The 19,081-nt window shown below is 41.4% G+C and overlaps 2 protein-coding genes across 2 annotated transcripts in view; both read left to right on the top strand.

Annotated features, from left to right (window-relative positions):
- The window catches only part of LOC102812590 (glycosyltransferase 54 domain-containing protein-like), a 132,148-nt gene extending 128,881 nt beyond the window's left edge, over nt 1–3,267 (top strand). Inside the window, exons 11-12 of the mRNA XM_006872233.1 lie at nt 176–192; nt 2,973–3,267. Coding sequence (XP_006872295.1) covers nt 176–192; nt 2,973–3,267 — 312 coding nt within the window. The remainder of the gene's footprint in view (nt 1–175; nt 193–2,972) is intronic.
- CLGN (calmegin) overlaps nt 3,176–19,081 on the top strand; it is an 84,509-nt gene continuing 68,603 nt past the window's right edge. Inside the window, exon 1 of the mRNA XM_006872219.1 lies at nt 3,176–3,300. The gene's annotated coding sequence lies outside the window, so the exon portion shown is untranslated. The remainder of the gene's footprint in view (nt 3,301–19,081) is intronic.

The raw sequence follows: 19,081 nt of genomic DNA on the forward strand, positions 1-19,081 counted from the left end.
GCTTGAGTTTTTCTTCAGTTTTTCAGCAGAGAAATGCTGAGCATGTTTTTCCCTTTTGGTTTTCTAACTCTAGGTCTTTGCACATAATTATAATACTTGACTTTGTCTTTTCAAGTTGCCCCTTCAAATTTTCCGTTCAGCTTTTTTATTTCCTCACTTCTTCCATTTATTTTAGCTTCTCTACACTCAAGAGTAAGTCTTTTCTGAAAATACTATGACTTGGGTCAGGCACATCTTAGTCCTCACTGTGACATGTTTGCTTTTTAACACTTTGAAGAGGTCTTTTGCAGCAGATTTGCCTAATGAACTTCAGGGTAAGCAATTAGAGTTGATTGTTTAGGTAATGAAGGCTCATTGGAGGCTTTTGAATAATCTAAGGATGAAAGTACAAAATGTAGATACAGGAACCTGTGATATACGGACAACTAGTTAGGCAACACTTGGTAGCAATTTCTAAGCAGTGAGAATCTGAACTAGAGAAATGGAAACAGCACAGAAGAGGTAATTTTTTTCTTTTTCTACAAATTAAACTCTCTCCAGATATGGCAGAGCTTAGCGGCGCTGCAGGATAATGCACTGGAGTGCAAGGTTATTTTGAACTACAAGATCGGCAGTTCAAGCTCACCAGCTGCTCCTTGGAATTCCTATACAGGATCGCTATGAGTCAGAACCAACTCAACAGCACTTAACAACAACAATGTAGTATTAGGGATTGCTAAGACTCCTAATACCACATTGTTGTTATATACTACAATGTTGATATCACTTTATCTTGTGATAAACACTGGACTGCGAATCACACGTCCAAGATTCAAGCCTGCCAGCTGCTCTGTGGGAGAAAGGTGAGGCTTTCTGTTCCTACAAAGATTTTAAAAGCCTCAAAAATTCTATATAGGGTCTCTGTGAGCTGGAACCAACTTGAAGGCACTTAACAACAATAATGTAATATTAAAAATGTTCATTAATTTTATGTATAGCCAATAATCACAAATTGTGCATGGAGAGCTATCTGTCCTTTCACCTAAGATTTTTCAACAGTTGTGATTCAGACTCACAGACGAATTAAGTATTTTATTCTTTGCAGTAAAGTTTAAATTATGATACCAAAATACATATTTAAGCTTGAATATAAAATATAAGTACTAAAAGCTTCCATGAGGCATCCTCTTTGGGACAAAGAAACTTGTGATTCAATACTATGTTTATGCTGTATTTTTAGTGTACTTGTTAAAACTGCAGGTTCTGATACAGGACTGGATTTTAATCCTGCTAGAGAAGGGGCTATTGTAGCATAGTGGTTACGAGTAGGGCTGCTAACTTCAAGGTCAGCAGTTCAAAACTACCAGTGGTTCTTCCGGAGAAAGAGGAGGCTTCCTGCTTTTAAGATTTAAAATTTCGGAAACCCTATACAGGGTGGCTACTCCACGGCACATAACCACCACCCCCAAAGTCCTGGTGTGGCGCTGTGGGTTAATGCACTGGACTACAAATGTCGGTTTAAACCGCAAAGTCGGCAGTTCAAGTTCACCAGCCTTTCCTTGGAAACCCTATACAGGGTCACTACAACTTGACGGCACTTAACAACAACAGTTGTCAGGGCAGAGTCCTGGTGTGGCGCTGTGGGTTAATGCACTGGGCTACAAGATCGGTTTGAACCGCAAGGTCTACGGAACTGACTCTGCAACTACAAGCTGTTTCAGCTCAGACAGGCTATTTTTAGTTTTCTCACTTGGGTTGTTTGAAGATTAATTGAGATAAAGAATATAAACTCAAAGTATGGTGAGAACAGTAACTGTTAGCAATTCTTATTAATAGTACTGTCAGGAAGAAAGCAAACATCCAAAGAGTTGTCTTTCAGTTGGTTCCAACTTATAGTAACCCTGTATGTGCTACAGAGTTAGAACTGCTCCAAAGAATTTCCTTGGTTGTAATAGTGACAGACGCAAATCACCAGGCCTTTTCTTACACAGTATCAATGAGTGGACTGATTCTCTAACCTGTTGCAGTACAAACCAGTTACATCACCTTGGGACCTTCCAAGGATTTCTATCAGAAAGGGTGAAAAAAAAAAGATATACATGTTGACTGAAAGGCGGCGATTCAAACCTACTAGCAGCCTTTGGAAAATCCTGTACAGGGTCACTATGAGTTGGAGTGGACTTGACGGCACTTAACAGCAACAACAAATTACATATTATGTGTGAGATGTTTATATATCTAAAAACAAACCCATTGCTTAAGCGGATCCAGACTCATAGGGACCTGACAGGCAGAGGAAAACGCCTTCACAGGGTTTCCAAAGTCATCATTTTTATATGCAAGTGGCAGCAGTAGTAGATTGTCTCTTTCTCCCACGGAACAGCTGGTGGGCTTGAACTGCTGAACTTCCAGTTCTCTTTATACACATTACATTTGTGGTTGCTGTTGTTGTTAAGTCCCGTCAAGTCGGTTCAGACTCATAGTGACCCTGCATAGGGTATTCAAGGATCGGCTGATGGGTTTGAATCACCGATCTAGGTTAACAGTCCAGTGCTTATCCTACACCGCCATGCCACACCAGGACCTCGACATAAAGGAAACACGGAACATTGTTGACCACGATCAGGAAAAGCCTAGGCCAATTATTTTTCTACACCTATATGTGGACGTTGTTATAAAACTTAATTTACACAGAATTATAGTGTAATATATAGGTCTATTGCGTAATAAGAGTCCTGGTGTGGCGCTGTGGGTTAATGCGCCAGACTGCAAAGCCCTTTGAATTGCAAGGTCGACGGTTCAAGCTCACCAGTCGCTCCTCGGAAACCCTGTACAGGGTCGTTATGGGTCGGAACCGACTTGACGGGACTTAACAACAACATTGTGTAATAGGTAGCGTTGCAGGGAGAGCAGGCGCTCCAAGGGAGGAAAAATATTGGAACTAATGATGACGATCCCTTTTCTGATTCCTCGGGATCCCGGTTCTCGCCAAGACAGGAGGACCAGGGTACCACGGCGCGCCGGAGGCCGGGAGAGCGCGCTTTAGAGCGGAGAAGGCAGCGGCATCAGTGGCTGCAGAGCAGCGGCAACACAGGGCTCGCAGCGCTGCGCCCCTCCGCGGCGGTTGAGCCCCTCGGTGCAGGTGCGCGCAGCTCGTGCCTCCGGCCACCGCCTCTTCCCCTCCCGCGGCCGCACGCGCATGCGCCGTTAGCAGTCGCTGCTGGGCGGCCGCCGGCGGGATTGGTCTGGGAGACGTGGGGACCGAGTGGCAGCGACTCGGACATCTGAGCTGCCACTGCCGGAAAGGAGCCCGCAGGACAGGTGCGTGAACTGCGGACCACCTTTCCGCTACCCTCTGCTCTGGAGCTGGTGTGAGGAATCCGAGGCATTCTGCTTCACCCCCCGCCCCCCACCCCAGCCCCCGGTTGGGATTTCCCGGGCCGAACCCCTAGCTTTTGCGACCCAAAGGCTTGAACAGTCGGGGCCAGGTGAGGGTGGAGGCCGAGTCAGGGGAGAAGCGGCTGGGGGGCTCCGCGAATCTCGCTCCTGAGGTGGGCTCCCTGGGAATCCCGGGCGGCGGGGGTGGATGCCCGCGGGCCCTGCAGCTCTGCCGCGTCCACCTGCTGCGCTGGGTCGGCGGGGAGGCCCGGCGCCCACCCACCGCCCCCCCAGCCCGATCTGTGCTGCGATGGAGGCTCCGCGGAGCGAGGCCGTTACTCGAGCGGTTACTCCGCAGTCGGTTCCCCGCTCGAGCCCCGGCGCGCTCCCAAGGGCTGAGATGGGACCTGGGGCGCATTGGGCGCCTCTCACCCCGCTGGCTTCTCCCCTCCAAAAACGCCAACAAAACCAAAATAGGCTCAGCTTACGCAATCCCCAGCGCTGTGAAGGGAAGAGACCCATTCCTCTCCGCGGAAGCCTGACCACTCCTTAGATGCGCTGCTTGGAGACCGGTGCGCGCCACTAGGGAGGGAGAGAGTTGGATTGAGTCCAAGGAAGCCCTAATTACTAGACATTCATTATCTCCGAGAGAGAGCCTGTTTACGTTCAATCAGACACTTTAGCTGATTTATTTATGGCATCTGCCCCAAACGATGTGGAGGACGCTTTTGCTTGCTATTTAATAGCAAATGGCATCAAAATCCTGAAGGGGGAGAAAGAAAGTAAATGATTATTGGAAGACGTCTCAAATGAGGAGAGGGTTATTTTATTTATTTATTTATTTATTTGAGAGGGTTAATTTTTATTGAAACTTTTTATGGTGCAGAAAAGCTAAGTAACAGCCAAGATCTAGTCTATGGTTTTAATTACTTTCAATTTTTAATATCGTTCTATGAGTCGGAACCCACTCGAGGGCACTTAACAACAAAAATCAGGCCACTCTGGGGTCCTGGTGTGGCGCGATGTTATAAACACTGAGTTACTAATCACAGGATCACCTGTTCAAACACACCAGCCTCTCCTTGGAAGCCCTATACACAATCGCTGTGAGTCAGAACCTACTCTACAGCACTTAACAAGAACAAAGACATTATGGAAGGGTTCATTCATTTTCCTAGAAGTTAAAATCTACAAAGGGAACTCTCCTCCAAGGATCTTAATAGATTTTTATTAGACAATGGAAACTAATTCAGTTTTTTCCTGCTTTCCCCTTAATTGCTTATCATTGTTAGGTGCCATTGAGTAGTTAGCCCGACTCGACTCAAAGCGACCCTATGCAAAACAGAACCAGAAACTGCAACAACCTCACAATCCTTGTTACATTTGAGCCCATCAGTGCTGTCCACTGTGCCAGCCCATTTCGTTGGGGGTATTCCTCGTTTTCTCTGACCCTCCATTTTATGAAACATGATATCCTTCTCCAAGGACGGGTCCCTCCTGACAATATGTCGAAGTATGAGAGAGATGAATGAAGTTTGGCCACCCTGGTTTCCAAGGAGCACTCTGGCTGTACTTGTTCCAGCAAATATTGGTTTGCTCTTTTGGCAGTCCATGAGACATTTAATAACCTTCTCCAACACCATAACTCAAATGCAACAATTCTTCTACCGTCTTCCTTATTCTTCCTATTCACTGTCCATGGCTTAGGTCAGGCGCACCTTAGTCCTCAAACTGACACCTTTGCTCTTCTACATTTTAAAGAGGTTTCCTGCAGCACATTTGCCATATACAATATGTCATTTGCTTTCTTGACTGCTGCTTCTAGGAGTGTTGATGGTTGATCTGAGCAAAATGAAGTCTTTGACAACTTCAATCTTTTCTCCATTTATATGAATGTTATTTAATGGTTCAATTGTTTAGAAACCCCTTTTGCTAAACTATCTGTTTTAATGCTGCTGGCTCATTCTCATAAATGGTTCCTATTTGTCATGTATCAGCTTCATTTGGTACTAAATACAGAAATGATAAGAGTTCCAGCCCTCACTGAGTTTTTATTTTTATCTGTTTTGCATTTTGCTAGTTGCCCAAATGAATTATTTGGAACAAAGTAGAGAAAGTGTCTTCGTTTTTAGGGCTGTCACAAAAAAGTACCAGAAAGGAGACACTTTTAAGGAAGATCAATTTGTTGTTTCACAATATGGGGGCGATGGGGGACTTGTGGTTGTTGTTAAGTGCCGTCAAATCGATTCCGACTCATAGCGACACTGAATAGGGTTTCCAAGGAGCAGCTGGTGAGCTTGAACCATCGACCTTGTGGTTCAAACAACTTTGCAGTCTAACGCATTAGCCTTGTTGCTGTTGTTGTTAAGTGCTGCTGAGTTGGTTCCTACCCATAGGGACCCTGTATAGGGTTCCGAGGAGCAGCTGGTGAGCTTCAACTACCAACCGTGCAGTTCAAATGGCTTTGCAGTCTGATGCATTAACCCACAGCGCCATACCCAAACTCCTACACATTAGCCTGGTGGTGGTGGTGATGGTGGTTGTTATGTGCTGTGGAGTTGGTTCCGACTCATAGTGACCTATATAGGGCTTCCAAGGCTGTAAATCTTCACGGGAGCAGAAAGCCTCATCTTTCTCCTGCAGAACCACTGATAGTTTTGAACTGCTGACCCTGAGGTTAACAGGCCAATTCGTAAGCACTACGCTACCAGAGCTCCTTAACAAGTAGTATAAATCTTAAATAAACAAATACATATATAAGTATAATCTTTACATGAACGTATTAATTTGAAAATGGTGACAGTAAATTTTAATTTTGGTGTGTAGTCCTGGCGTGGCACTGTGGATTAATGTGCCAGACTGCAAACCAACTCGATAGTACTTAACAACAACAAGAAGTTATGGTTTTCAAATCTATCATAGAGATAATTCTTTCTATAATTAGAATAACCAATAAGCATTCTCATTGCAGGCTTTTTGTTGTTAAGTACTGTCGAATCGACTTAACTCATAGTGATCCTGTATACAGTTTCCAAGGAGTAGCTGTTGAGTTTGAACTGTAGACCTTTCAATTAGCCATCCAGTGCTTACCCTATAGCACCACTGTAGGTCTTAAGTCTTTGACGCTGATAATTTCAGATTTCAGCCTTCATTGGTTTTTCAGTCAGAACCAGATTCCTTGGAATGCATTGTAGACTTTGTTACCTAAATCTTCAGAGTCTTTGCCACCTCTCCTTCACCTCCATGATATTTGCACTTTCAAATATATTTTGTTTTGGCTTTCTGCTCTGTTTCTCAAGGTATTTTCATTGTTACTATTTAGAAAAAAAAGTCCAGTTTTAGTTAGCAATATGCATTAGTTAAGGTAATACTGGTGTCCCAGTGTAGTGCTGTAGGATAAACACTCCATCATTAGGTCCGTTTGAACTACAAGGTCAGCAATTCAAACTCACCAGTCACTCTTTGGAAACCCTACACAGGGTCACTATGGGTTGGAACCGACTTCACGGCACTCATCAACAACAACAAAGTAATACAAGTTGATCAAATGGGAAATTTTTCATCAGCTAGTTTTTAAGAATATCTCAGTGGCTAAACATAACAGCTTCTGGTGTTCCTGATGAGTGGATGACTCCTCCAGTTGATGACTCAAGAACCCAGACTCTTCCACCTTTGGCTCTTAAAATGCCTGCATCAAACCAAAAGGGAGAGGGAAATATCATGGAGAATTGCTCATGGGAAGTTTTTCTGGGCAAGGAATGGCAGTAATATACAGTGTTTCTGTTTATATTCCACTGGCTATAAACTCAGTCAGAGTCATTCCTAATGTCAAAGGAAATAGATCGTCTAACTGTGTCACCTTAGAAAAAGAAAATAGTTTGGTGATCTGGAGCGATCTTTGCTACATTTTACAACAGAGATAGTGGTGTATCCTGTGATTACTTTTTCTTTGAGTGCTCTTCCTACATTTAAGGATTCCTGGTAGCTTGTGGGTTACATGTTGGGCTGTAACCTCAAGGTTAGTAGTTCAAAACCACCAGCCGCTTCATGAGACAATGATGAGGCTTTTGCTCCCGTAAAGATTTGCAGCCTTGGAAACCATATACAAGGTCACGATGAGTCAGAACCAACTCCACGGCACACCACCACCACCTACCTTTATGTGAACTGAGCTTTGCTTCAATACCAGTACCCTGTTGTATTTTATGATATGAGACTTGGGGCTAGATGTGGAGGTTCAGTAGGGCTTTTAGGTGGTATTGGTGAAACACATTGAGATAAAACCAGACTGTGATGTATGGTCCAGGTTTTAAAGATTAGGGAGAATGATATCTCATACTTGGTTAAAGTCACTTTAGTTTGTTATTGAACCTTCCAGAACAGTGAGGGAAAATAGACAAGATCAAAGGTACAGAGTGGTACAAATAGATGTACTTCTTCAGTACCGCCTTTCTTCCTCATGAAGGCACAACTGAGATTTAGTAGTCTCATCAGCAGTCATGGAGTGAGGAGTCTACAAGGGTGGAGAAGCTTGGAACACTGTGCTTGCTGTCTTTGGTTCTTTTATTTGTAAGGGGGGAAGGGAATACCATCAGGACTAGCATAAAGAAATTCTTGCCCTAAAATCTGCATAATCTAGTTACTTTGTTTCTTTTGCTATTGTTACTCTGTCTTCAGGCCTTTTAAGGCTTCTATGTAGGCCTGGCAATATGGAACCTCTCTCATTAAAAAAAGATTAGACAGACTTCACAGTTTTATTTGGAGCTTGATGACACATTGGTACCATAAGGTGGTAGACTTCCAAGGATTACTGTGAACTTCATGATCTGATTCTCAAGTTGTCAGCTGGTGTACCGTTACCTAGTAATAAGAGTACAGAGTTAAGTAAAAAATCTTAGCTCTGTGTTAATGATTTGAAAAACAACAGCAACTACATGCTTGGACTATGTAGTTTTCTTAATGGAGACTGTTAGCCCAAGAAAACTGTATTATCTGCAGAATGGTTTGTGACCAATTGTAGTTCACTTTTAATTATTTCACTTCTATTGTAAGGTAGGCGTGGCTATTACTGGCTAAATATCTTTACAACATACTACTAAATACTAGGCTAAAATTTGAAATTTTGTCAAGAGGTTGGAAAATGTAGTCTGTTACCAATTTTGTGGTTTCTTTCCATTGCTTTATATTAAGCATGTATGAAAGTTCTGAATATATTAAGCCTTCAGAAAGTTCTGAATAAATAGAAATAAAAGAATGATATTTTCCCACTCTTTGAAGCCCTCTCATAAAAGCACAGAAAACAGTGGGGAAAGATAGAAGATGTAGCATGGTATGCAGAAGAAAAGCTCTGGAATCTATTGTTTTTCACACTTGTAATCATGTGCCTTTGAACAACTTCTTAAATATTTGAAATTATCCTTTGTGAATTGGAAAGAATGATTCCTGTCCTACTCAGATCCCAGGGGTAAGGATTAATTTGGCTAGCTCCTTTATTCAAATGTAAGAACATAGCAATAAGACTTAGAGAACAAAGCTAACCTTTAGGATACAGAGCTTTCTAAACCTTTTATTCTAAAACATTGGCATCTATTTCTGAAGGGGAATTTCTAAGCAATCTAATAGAAAACATACAATTGGATGATTTGGTTTAAGTGTGAATAGGGTTGAAACTCCTTTTGACTCTTTGCTAACAGCCCAGCACATCAAAGGGCAATCCATACTACTGAGAACATGGTTTTCAACAAATAAATTAAGAACCTAAAATGTGAATTCATTTTGAAGGAATTCATTTTGAAGGAATTCATTTTGAAATAGACCTTATATAGGGTCTACATATAGGGTCTATATATAGGGTCCTGGTGTAGTACCGTGGGTTAATGCGCTGGACTGCAAGGTTGGTTTGTACTGCAAGGTGGTGGTTCAAACTCACCAGACGCTCCTAGGAAACCCTATACAGGGTCGCTATGAATCGGAACCCACTCGATGGCACTTAACAACAACAATACAAGGTTACTATGAGTAAGAATTTGATTTGATGGTCATGGTTTCATTTGACTTATGTTAACGTGTGTTATTCATGTTGTTATTAACTTCTGCATTTCCATCAAATATTTTTGATAGCAAGACACCCTTTACATTATCATGTAAATCATTGAAGGTTCCTAAAATTTTAGGACAATGAAGAATTATGAGTTGGAATTGACTCAATAGTACTTAATAACAACAACAATAAGAAGTATTGACTAATTTCTGTGAAAATAATTGAAAAAAAATAGCATATCTTATTGCTGTTGAGACAGAATATCTCTTTAAATTTAGTTCCCATTCCAGTTACTCCTCTTTTTTGTAATTCAAAGAGAGCAAAGCTGTGGTGCTGAACAGGTTTCAGGAGCAGCAAAAGATGGACTAAAATAAAAGACCTGACAATCTCCTTCTGAAAATCATCCAGTGAAGCCCTAAGCACCGCGATAGTCTGATGTACACTGAATCCTGGGGATGCTGCAGAACTCCCTCTCCCTGAGTTGTGCATGTGTTTGCTGTGAGTCAGGGAGCCCCCAACTCAATGACTACTACAACAGCATATAGAAAAAATGGGTTTTACAGTCTAATGTTTCTTTTAGAAAAAAAGTTGTTTTATTAATACATAATTTACATATGTCCTGGTGTGGCACTGTGGGTGAATGCACCAGATTGCAAAGCTGTTTGAACTGTAAGGTTGGTGGTTCAAGCTCACCATCTGCTCCTCGGAAACTCTGTGTAGGGTTGCAACCGACTCAACAGCACTAAACAACAACAATTTACATATATACTGTAACATTTACCTGTTTAGAGCATGCAATTCATTGGTTTTTATTAGATTTACAGAGTTGTGCAACATCACCTTATTTCAATTTTAAAACATTTTGATATTCCCAAAAGACAACATTATACCTATTGGCCCCTTCCCCCATGCATTTCCTTAGGCATTTACTAAGCTATTTTCCAACTCTATGGATTTGCCCATCTGGATACTTCATATGAATGAAATCATATGGTGTGTGGTCTTTTTTTTTTTAAAGAAGTTTTTATTGTGAATTGAGTTTAAGTTTACAGGGCAGATGATCAGTTTTACAGTCCATAAATCATATTTTGCTTCATTGCAATTATTACAATCCTCTCCATGTACCATCAGTCAACAGTATTTACCTCTATTTCATCCCCCACCCTTTTTTAAGGTTTTTATTGTGGATTGAGTGAAACTTTACAGGGCAGATCATCAGTTTTACATTCAACAAATCATACACCTTGTTTCATTACAATGATTATAATCCCCTCCATGTACCATCAGTTAACAGTATTTCTCTCTATTCACTTTAGTTCTTTTTTAAAAAATAAAAACAAAAAACACCCAGGCATATATAATCATTTAAACCTCCAAAGGGCACATTCTGCAAGTCTGCCTCCTGGCCACCAGCTCTCAGTCCCTCTCTTCCCATGAATCTAGAGTCCTTAACAGCTCCCCTTCTCCATGACACCATCACTGTCTCTGTCTCTGGCATTGCTGCTTCTCTGGATAAGGTCCCACATTTCTGCGTGTGCTTTTCTCCCTTGATGGTCCTAGGGTCCTCTGTTTCTGGACTGTAAAATAAACCGCTCCCCTGTTTTTGTTACAAAACTTCTACCTTTACAATTGTGACTGTTGCAATTAGTCATGATAACAATTACTCACTATTGAATCATAAGAATCTTATCCCCATCTAGATAAGAGGAAAACTTTTCAGTGGGAACTCTTTCTTCCCCCACACACTCTTAAACTAAACTCCATCATGAAACCTTGTAAGCCAGTCACTTTGTGTCTTTATAGCCCTCCTCCCCCTATTTTAGGTAGCCAATGTCTGGTAACGTAGTGATTATGAGTCAGGCTGCCAACCTTAAGGTCAGCAGTTCGAAACTACCAGTGGTTCCGAGGGAGAAAGATGAGGCTTTCTGCTCCTGTAAAGATTTATAGCCTCGGAAACCCTGTGCAGGGTCACTGTGAGTTGGAACCAACTACACAGTTCTTAACAACAACATCTAAGTTGCCCATCCTTATCTACCCTGTGTACAGAGGAGATAGCATTAATACTTCATGTGAAGTCTCCTTCCCTCTCTGTTGATATTTAGAGTACTACCTCCATGAGTATAGGTCAAATTGTAGCAATTTACCATTTCCTTTATCAAAAAAAAAAAAAAAAAAAAAAAAAAAAAAATCTTCCTCTAGTGAGTTCTGATTATCAAGCCATCGAGGCTAAGTCAAATGGGTACTATCTGCAAGTTTGGGTGTTCTTGTGTATCTCCCCTCACTTTATATCAGTTGGATGCTTCACTCTCAGCTCTAACCTTCTGTGGCTATGTCCTGGTCCATGGATTCAAGTGTCCCCAGGTCTCACCACACGTTGGACCAACCAGCCCTTCCTCTTCTCTCCCTCATCTCCAGGTCAACAGAAGTTAATGGATTGTGGTTGAACTCAGCCCATTTCTTCATTGCTGCCTTTCTCCCTCTTCCACTCACCGGTAGACCAATGTGGTCACCAGCAAGCTTACATATCTGCTCAGGTGTTCCCTTTGAGTTTCAGTCTTAGAGGGGAGTTTGTCCTTGATGGCTTCCTGGCAAATAGCTTTCTTATTCTTGTGGTAGCCAGCCATGCTGACATTTTTGTTGATGATCTTTCTCTGAAGATGTAGCTCTTCTCTGTATCTCTAGCTGTTCCAGGCTAGTCTCCTTGTCCTTGCTAGTGGGAATGGCCCACCTTAGAAGGTTCTGGATGGGACTTAGGATTCTACCTAAGGTCCTATGCACTGCAAAGGCTCTGCAAGAGGCCTATTCACTGGGCAAGTTCTAGAACCCCTTTTAGGTATTCCTATCAGATATAGGCTGAAGATAGGCTTACAAGTTTTCTGTAATCATGTTGCCCAACATTCCTTTCTATCCTACTCAAGTGTCTATTTTACAATAGTAGGTGAGGGAAACCGATATTCATAAGACAGTCAAGCATCTTAGTAGTCTTTCCCCTCTCCAAACTATGCCTAGATCTCTGTATCACAGAGCCCTGTTGTTCTAGGGTTAATCATGCATCACTATTTACCTCTGTCTAACTTAGGCCATGCAAACCTGTCTCAGTGTTCCCCTATCTATCTTTTTCTTCTACCTCCTCCACTTCTTGTATTGCCCTCCCCAACACCCAAACTAAAACCCCCACCATGCCCCCACTGTTATGGTTTCCTTATATTCTGTTAACTTTTCCCTCCATTTAAGACAGACTATTTTATCCTGTAATTTACCTGATTTTATCACTACCTGGATCTTGGTTCCTCTGTGTTTACCTTCTTTAGCATTGTAATTGTTTTGATCATAGACTGATCTCCCAGATCCTCTGTTTTTGTAATTTTATCCTGTTCTTGACTCTTCCATTTGTCGATTGACTTCAGGGTGATGCTGCCACGTACGTCAATCTCTGGTTGTTGTCTATTCTTGTTGGTTCTCAGTCCACAGAACTCCCTTTAGGATGTTTTTCATCGCAGGGTTGGCTTTGGCAAAATCCCTTTGCTTCTGTTAACCTGGAATGTTTTGATTATACCTTTGTATTTGATTGACAATTTTGCTGGGTAGAGGATTCTTGGTTGGCAATTTTTTTTTTTTTTTTCCTTTCAGGGTTTTATATATGTCTCCCCATTGCCTTCTTGCCTGCATGGTTTCTGTTGAGAGAACTGAGCTAATCTGATTTGCTTGCCTTTGTATGTTATACTTCTCTTTTCCCTAGCTGCTTTCAGGATTCTGTCCTTATCTTTGATTTTGGAGACCTTGATTATGATATATCTTGGTGATTTTCTTTTAGGGTCTGTCTTTCCTGGGGTTCGTTGAGCTTCTTGAATCTTTTTGCTTTTCAGGATGTTAGGGAAATTTTCTTCCAGAAGCTCTTCAGCTATCTTCTCTGTGGACTTATGTGATTGTTCCTGTTCCGGAACACTGAGAATTCTTAAGTTACTTCTTTTCATATTGTCCAACATAAATCTTAGGCCTTCTTCAAATTTTTTAATCCTTTTTTCTGCTTGCTCTTTTATCTTAGTAGTGTTGAGAGATTTATCTTCTAGCTCACTAGTTCTGGCTTCTAACTCTTCAGTTCTTCTTCTTTGCCCTTTCAGTGTATTGTCCATTTCTGATATTCTATTATTAATCATTTGGACCTCTTTTTGTAGGTTTTGAATTGTTTCCAATGCTGTATCTATATTACTTGAGTGTTCCTATAGTGCTTTCCTGACTTCTTCCTTATTTTTTTCAACTCCATTGTATAGTGTTTTGATACATTTTATAATCATTTTTCTGATTGCTTCTCAGGCATTTCCAAAGCCTGCCCATCTTTCAGTATGGAGTGTAGGTCTACTTCCAGCTCATTTGCCTCAGTCACTTATCTCATTTCTGGACATGTGCTAATATGACCACCTGTTTCTATTTTAGGGGCATATTTCAGGGGTTATCTGTGGCCTTAATACTTCAATGGGTGTGTATTTTGATATTTTTTTATGCTTTCTGATTGCCTCCAAATAGATGTGATCAGGAGATGGGCTTCTCTTTACACTCTTCTTCCTGAGAAATTCCAAGATGCCTCTGTTGGTCGTTACGACATAACTCAGGATTTAATTTTCAGCCTATTTCCTTTTTAGTGTGCCTGTCCTGCTCTACAACCCCCGTTCAGGCCTTTTTCTTAGTGACAAACAGTTCAGGGCTGGCTATGGCCATTTTGTGCTGCTGTTTGGTTTTAAGTGGAGACTGTCTCTTTAAATTTCTAGGAGATCTGTGCGCATGAGTAGTAGAACCCTCCAGGGGTGGGGTATCCACTCACTCAGGCACCCCCTCTAGTCACCAGAATGGAGGTGCACAGACAGCGAAAGTCCAATGAACAGATACCAAAAAAAAAAAGAATGTCCACACCTTTATCTCTGTGGTTCTGTCAGGCACCCATGGCTGCTCTGATCCTTCCCCCGCTTGATCTCACCCAAGATGGTGGCTGCAGGAGTAGCTGAGCATCTTGGATTAAAACTACTGGATTTCTTGCTTCTGCTACAAATTCCCCTAGCTGTAAGCCTTCCTCCACCCTTCTAAATATCCCTTTATATGTGGTTCAGAGTTCTGGCACCATCCCCTGAGCCAGCTTGGTCTGGTATTCTGTGTTGTTGCTGATGGAGCTCCTCACTGCACTTCTACCCAATCTGTCATCTTGTTTGTTCTTCTATGTGGTCTTTTGCCACGGATTTTTATTTGCACAATATGAGGTTCATCCATGTTGTAGTATGTATCATTACTTCATTACAAAAAAAAAAAAAAGATTTTCCTCTTTTTTATTTTGATGAGGAAGTTTATTTTGAGTTACCCTGTGATTAATTCATTTCTTCCCCAGTTTAGAAGTCTGTTTTATCTTGAAATCTACTTGACGTCCTCACCATTTAGAGGTTCTGCAACTACACTACTCCGTCTTTTTGCTTTGTAATTATCTTCAAATTGGTATCTCTGATTCCTCATTTTTAGTCTTGTAGGTTTGTTTTACTTTGGATACTAATATACCTGGATTGGCTTCTGGATGGTGTTGTCATGTACATTAATCTCAGGTTGTTGTCTGTTGTTGTTGGTTCTTAATCAAAAGAATTCCCTTGAGTAGTTTTTGTAAAGTTGGTCTGTTTATTATAAATTCCTTCAATTTCTGTTTTCTTAGAAATGCCCTAATTTCATCATCATATTTGAGGGACAGTTTTGCCTGGCATGTGATTCCTGGTTGGCAATTTTTTTCTTTCAGAGTTTTATATATATCTTCCCATTGCCTTCTTGCCTGTGTGCTTTCTGCTGAAAAATCAAAGTTCAGTCTTATTCTCCTTTATAGATGAGTTTTCATTTTTCCTGAGCTACTCGCAGGATGCTTCCCTTGCCTTTTTTTTTTTTTTTTTTTTAAGTTTGGTTATGACAAGTCTTGGTGATTTTTTTTTTTGGTATCTGTTCTCTTTATGGTTGATTCCACTTCTTGAATGTGTATCTTATAATCTTTCATGGTGTTTTTTCCAACAATTATTTGTTGGAATTCAAGTTTTCTGTGTGCTTTTTATTGTTTTTTCTTGTTCTGCAATGCTAATCACCTGTAAGTTATTTCTCTTGATGGTGTCCCACATAAATCTTAGATTTCTTTGGATTTTTCCCTTACTTTGTTTTGATTATTTTTATAGCCAACTAGTATTGAGAGATTTGACTTCAACCTCACTAATTCAGCTTCCCATTGATTTAAGTGGTTATGAGTTGGGCTGCTAACCTCAAGGTCAGCAGTTTGAAACTGTCAGCAGTTCCTCAGGAGATAGATGAGGTTTTGTGCTCCTATAAAGATTTACAGCCTTGGAATCCCTATATAAGGTTGCTATGAGTCAGATCTGACTCCACGGTATACTGCTTCCACCTACCACCACTGATTTAAATCTACTCTTTGCCCTTTCAATGTATTACCCATTTCTGAAATCTTAAGACTTTGATTTGCAAATTTTGTATTGTTCCTGATTTTCATTTATTTTGTAGGTTTGTCTTTGTATTGTTTTCCTGAGTTATTTGTATTTTTGTGTTCTCCTCTCATCTACAGCATTCTTGATCTTGTTCTCATTCTTTTTAACTCTTTATAGATAATTTTCGTACCTTTTCTTCCTCTGAAACATTTTCTGGCTCTACATCATGATCACTTTGTTGGAGCCACTCTGTCTTGTCATGTGAGTTGACATTGTCTGTTGTCTCTGAGAGGTTGTGATGTCGTTGTATTTACTTTTAATTGGTAACTGTATATTGGTGTGTTTTTAGGCACTCACCACCTGTCTCCTGGTAAGTGTGATTAAAGAATGGAATTGTGTGCTCAGTGCTGTTTCCCATTTGTTCTGTGCAGGTCAAGGTGAGTTTGTCTGGTGTTGCCTGCTGTCTATCATTGATCAGGTGGTACAAGAGCTAGTAGTGGCTCTTTCACCATGGGTGGGGCCATAGGATATGATTGTGGCTGGGCTGTCTGGATATGGTTGCTGTATACCATGGTGTGTGCCAAGAAAACACAAACACATACATACAAGGAAATAGAAAACAAGCAAGCAAGCAACATTGAAAAAGAAAATAAAAGGAGGGGAGAAAAACAACAACAACAGGCAGCAACAAGAAAAAAGAGGAGAAAAATAAGACAGGAAAAAAAAAAACAGTGCACAAGACTAGGGGTAGCAAAGAAGAGGAAAATAAAAAACAGTGAGGAAGAAACAGAAAGACAAAGGAGAGGGATAAAAGAGAAATAGAAGGAAAAAGGGAAACCCAAAAAGGATTTTTAAAATGGAAAGGAAAGAGAAGAAAAAGGAAGAAGAAGGAAAAAATAAAATAAAATAAGGCTAAAACTGGGGCAGGGGCCCAGGCCTAGAGAGGAAAATACTGATGGGGACTTGCCAGCATGGAGCTCATGATATGGGAAAGGGAGGGATAGCAGGGTAGTGTGCCTAGCTAGATGAGTTCCTGTAGGCAGTATATCCAATATGGAAGTAGTTTGTGCAGACCCTAATGGTGGCTGGGGGCAGGGTCTTTGGTCCCAGAAAGAACTCTTTCAGGGTCAGAGAGCAGCTGGGGACAGGTTGCCTGATTGTAAGAGCTCCTGCTGGTCTGGGGCGGGCTGGGGACCAGCTCTGTGCATTTTGAAGCACTGAAGAAGCAGAGTTCACTTGCATTCTGGCACCAGGCTGGATTCACAGTAATGTAGCTCACAATGGCACAACTCTGGCCTTTGGCAGCGCAGGGGCTGTACCTGTACTGGGGGTGGATGGGGGTGAGGGCTGGCTGTGCTTCTAGTCACCAAGTAAGTGTAGGAAATAAGAGAGGATCACACCTTTCTAATCACCACCCACTAGTGTGCATCTTTCACTCTTAATTCAGTGCTCCTTGCAAAAGTTCAAGATAACCACATTTAGTCAAGCCAGCCGAAAGTTCACCCATCTGTCTCCTGTCTCGCCTCCCCTGTTCAGTTACTTCTCCTACTCAGGATTGAATCCCCTGCTCTTTCTTCTGAAGTTAAGGGTTCCAGAATTGTCATCTGTATCCCTCTCATTTGGTCTCTCGTAGCGTAGTGGTTACGAATCGGGCTGCTAACCTCAAGGTCAGCAGTTCAAAACTACCAACTGTTCTGCGGGAGAAAGATGAGGCTTTCTGCTCCCATAAACATTTACAGCCTCAGTAAACCCTGTACAGAGTCGTTATGAGTTGGAACCAACTCCATAGCATATAACTCCCACTACCACCATGTTTGTTGTAGAGGGTCTGTGTAAGGTGTTTGCCTAACTCATCATCTTGCCTGGGAGTCTTCTAATATTTGTTGTTGCTGTTAGGTGTCGTAGAGTCGGTACCGATTCATAGCGACCTTATGCGCAACAGAACAAAACATTGCCTAGATCTGGGCCAACCTCACAATTGTTGTCACGCTTGAGCTCATTGATGGCTTGCCACTTTCCCAATCCTCTTGCTAGGTGTCTTCCTCTTTTTCTCTGACCCTCCACCTTACCAAACATGATATCCTTCTCCAGCGACTGTACCCTCCTGACAATATGTCCAAAGTATGAGAGATGATATTTGGCCACCTGGCCTCCAACAAGCACTTCTCCCAACACAGATCTGTTTGTTCTTTTGGTAGCCCATGGCACTTCAATATACTCCTCCAAAACACTAACTACAAAGCATTCAATTCTTCTATGGGCTTCCTTATTCAATGTCCAACTCTCACATGCATGAGGTTATTGAAAATACCATGGCTTGGGTCAGGCGCACCTTAGTCCTCAAGCTGACATCTTTGTTCTTCAACACATTAAAAAGGTCTTGTGCAGCAGATTTGCCTAATACAATATGTCATTTGATTTCTTGACTGCTGCTTCCGTGAGTGTTGATAGTTGATCCAAGAAGAATGCAGTCCTTGACAACTTCAATCTTCGTTGATAACAATGTTGTTTATTGGTCCAGTGGTGAGGATTTTTGTTTACTTTACTTTGAGATGCAATCCATACCTAAGGCTGTGGTCTTTGATCTTCATCAGTAAATATTTTACGTCCTCTTCACTTTCAGCAATCAAGATGATGTGTATCATCTGCATATCGCAGGTTGTTAAACGAGTCTTCCTACAATCATGATGCCACATTTTTTTCATATAACCCATCTTCTTGGATTATTTGTTCGTCATACAGGTTGAAAGTATGGTGAAAGAATACAACCCTGTCACACACCTTTCTGAAATTTAAACCATTCAGTGTTCCCATATTCTGTTCGAACCACTGCTTCTTTTCCATGTATAGATTCCTCATGAGCACAAGTAAGTGTTCAGGAATACTCATACTTACAATGTTGTCCATAGCTTGTCATGATCCACACAATCGAAAGCCTTTATGTAGTCAGTAAAGCACAGGCAAACATCTTTTCTGGTGTTCTCTGCTTTTAGCCAAGATCCATCGGACGACAGCAATGATAACCCTCGTTCTACGTCCTCTTCTGAATTCTGATTGAAACTCTGGAAGTTCTCTGTCAGTGTACACTTTCAGCCATTTCTGTATTACCTTTAGTAAAACTTTGCTCGCATGGGATATCAAATATATTGTCCAATGATTTCCACATTCCTTTGGGTCACCTCTCTTTGGAATGGGCACAAATATGGATCTCTTCCAATCAGTTGGCCAGATA

This window comes from Chrysochloris asiatica, unplaced genomic scaffold (genome assembly GCF_000296735.1).
Source record: "Chrysochloris asiatica unplaced genomic scaffold, ChrAsi1.0 scaffold00187, whole genome shotgun sequence".
Classification (NCBI taxonomy): Eukaryota; Metazoa; Chordata; class Mammalia; order Afrosoricida; family Chrysochloridae; genus Chrysochloris; species Chrysochloris asiatica.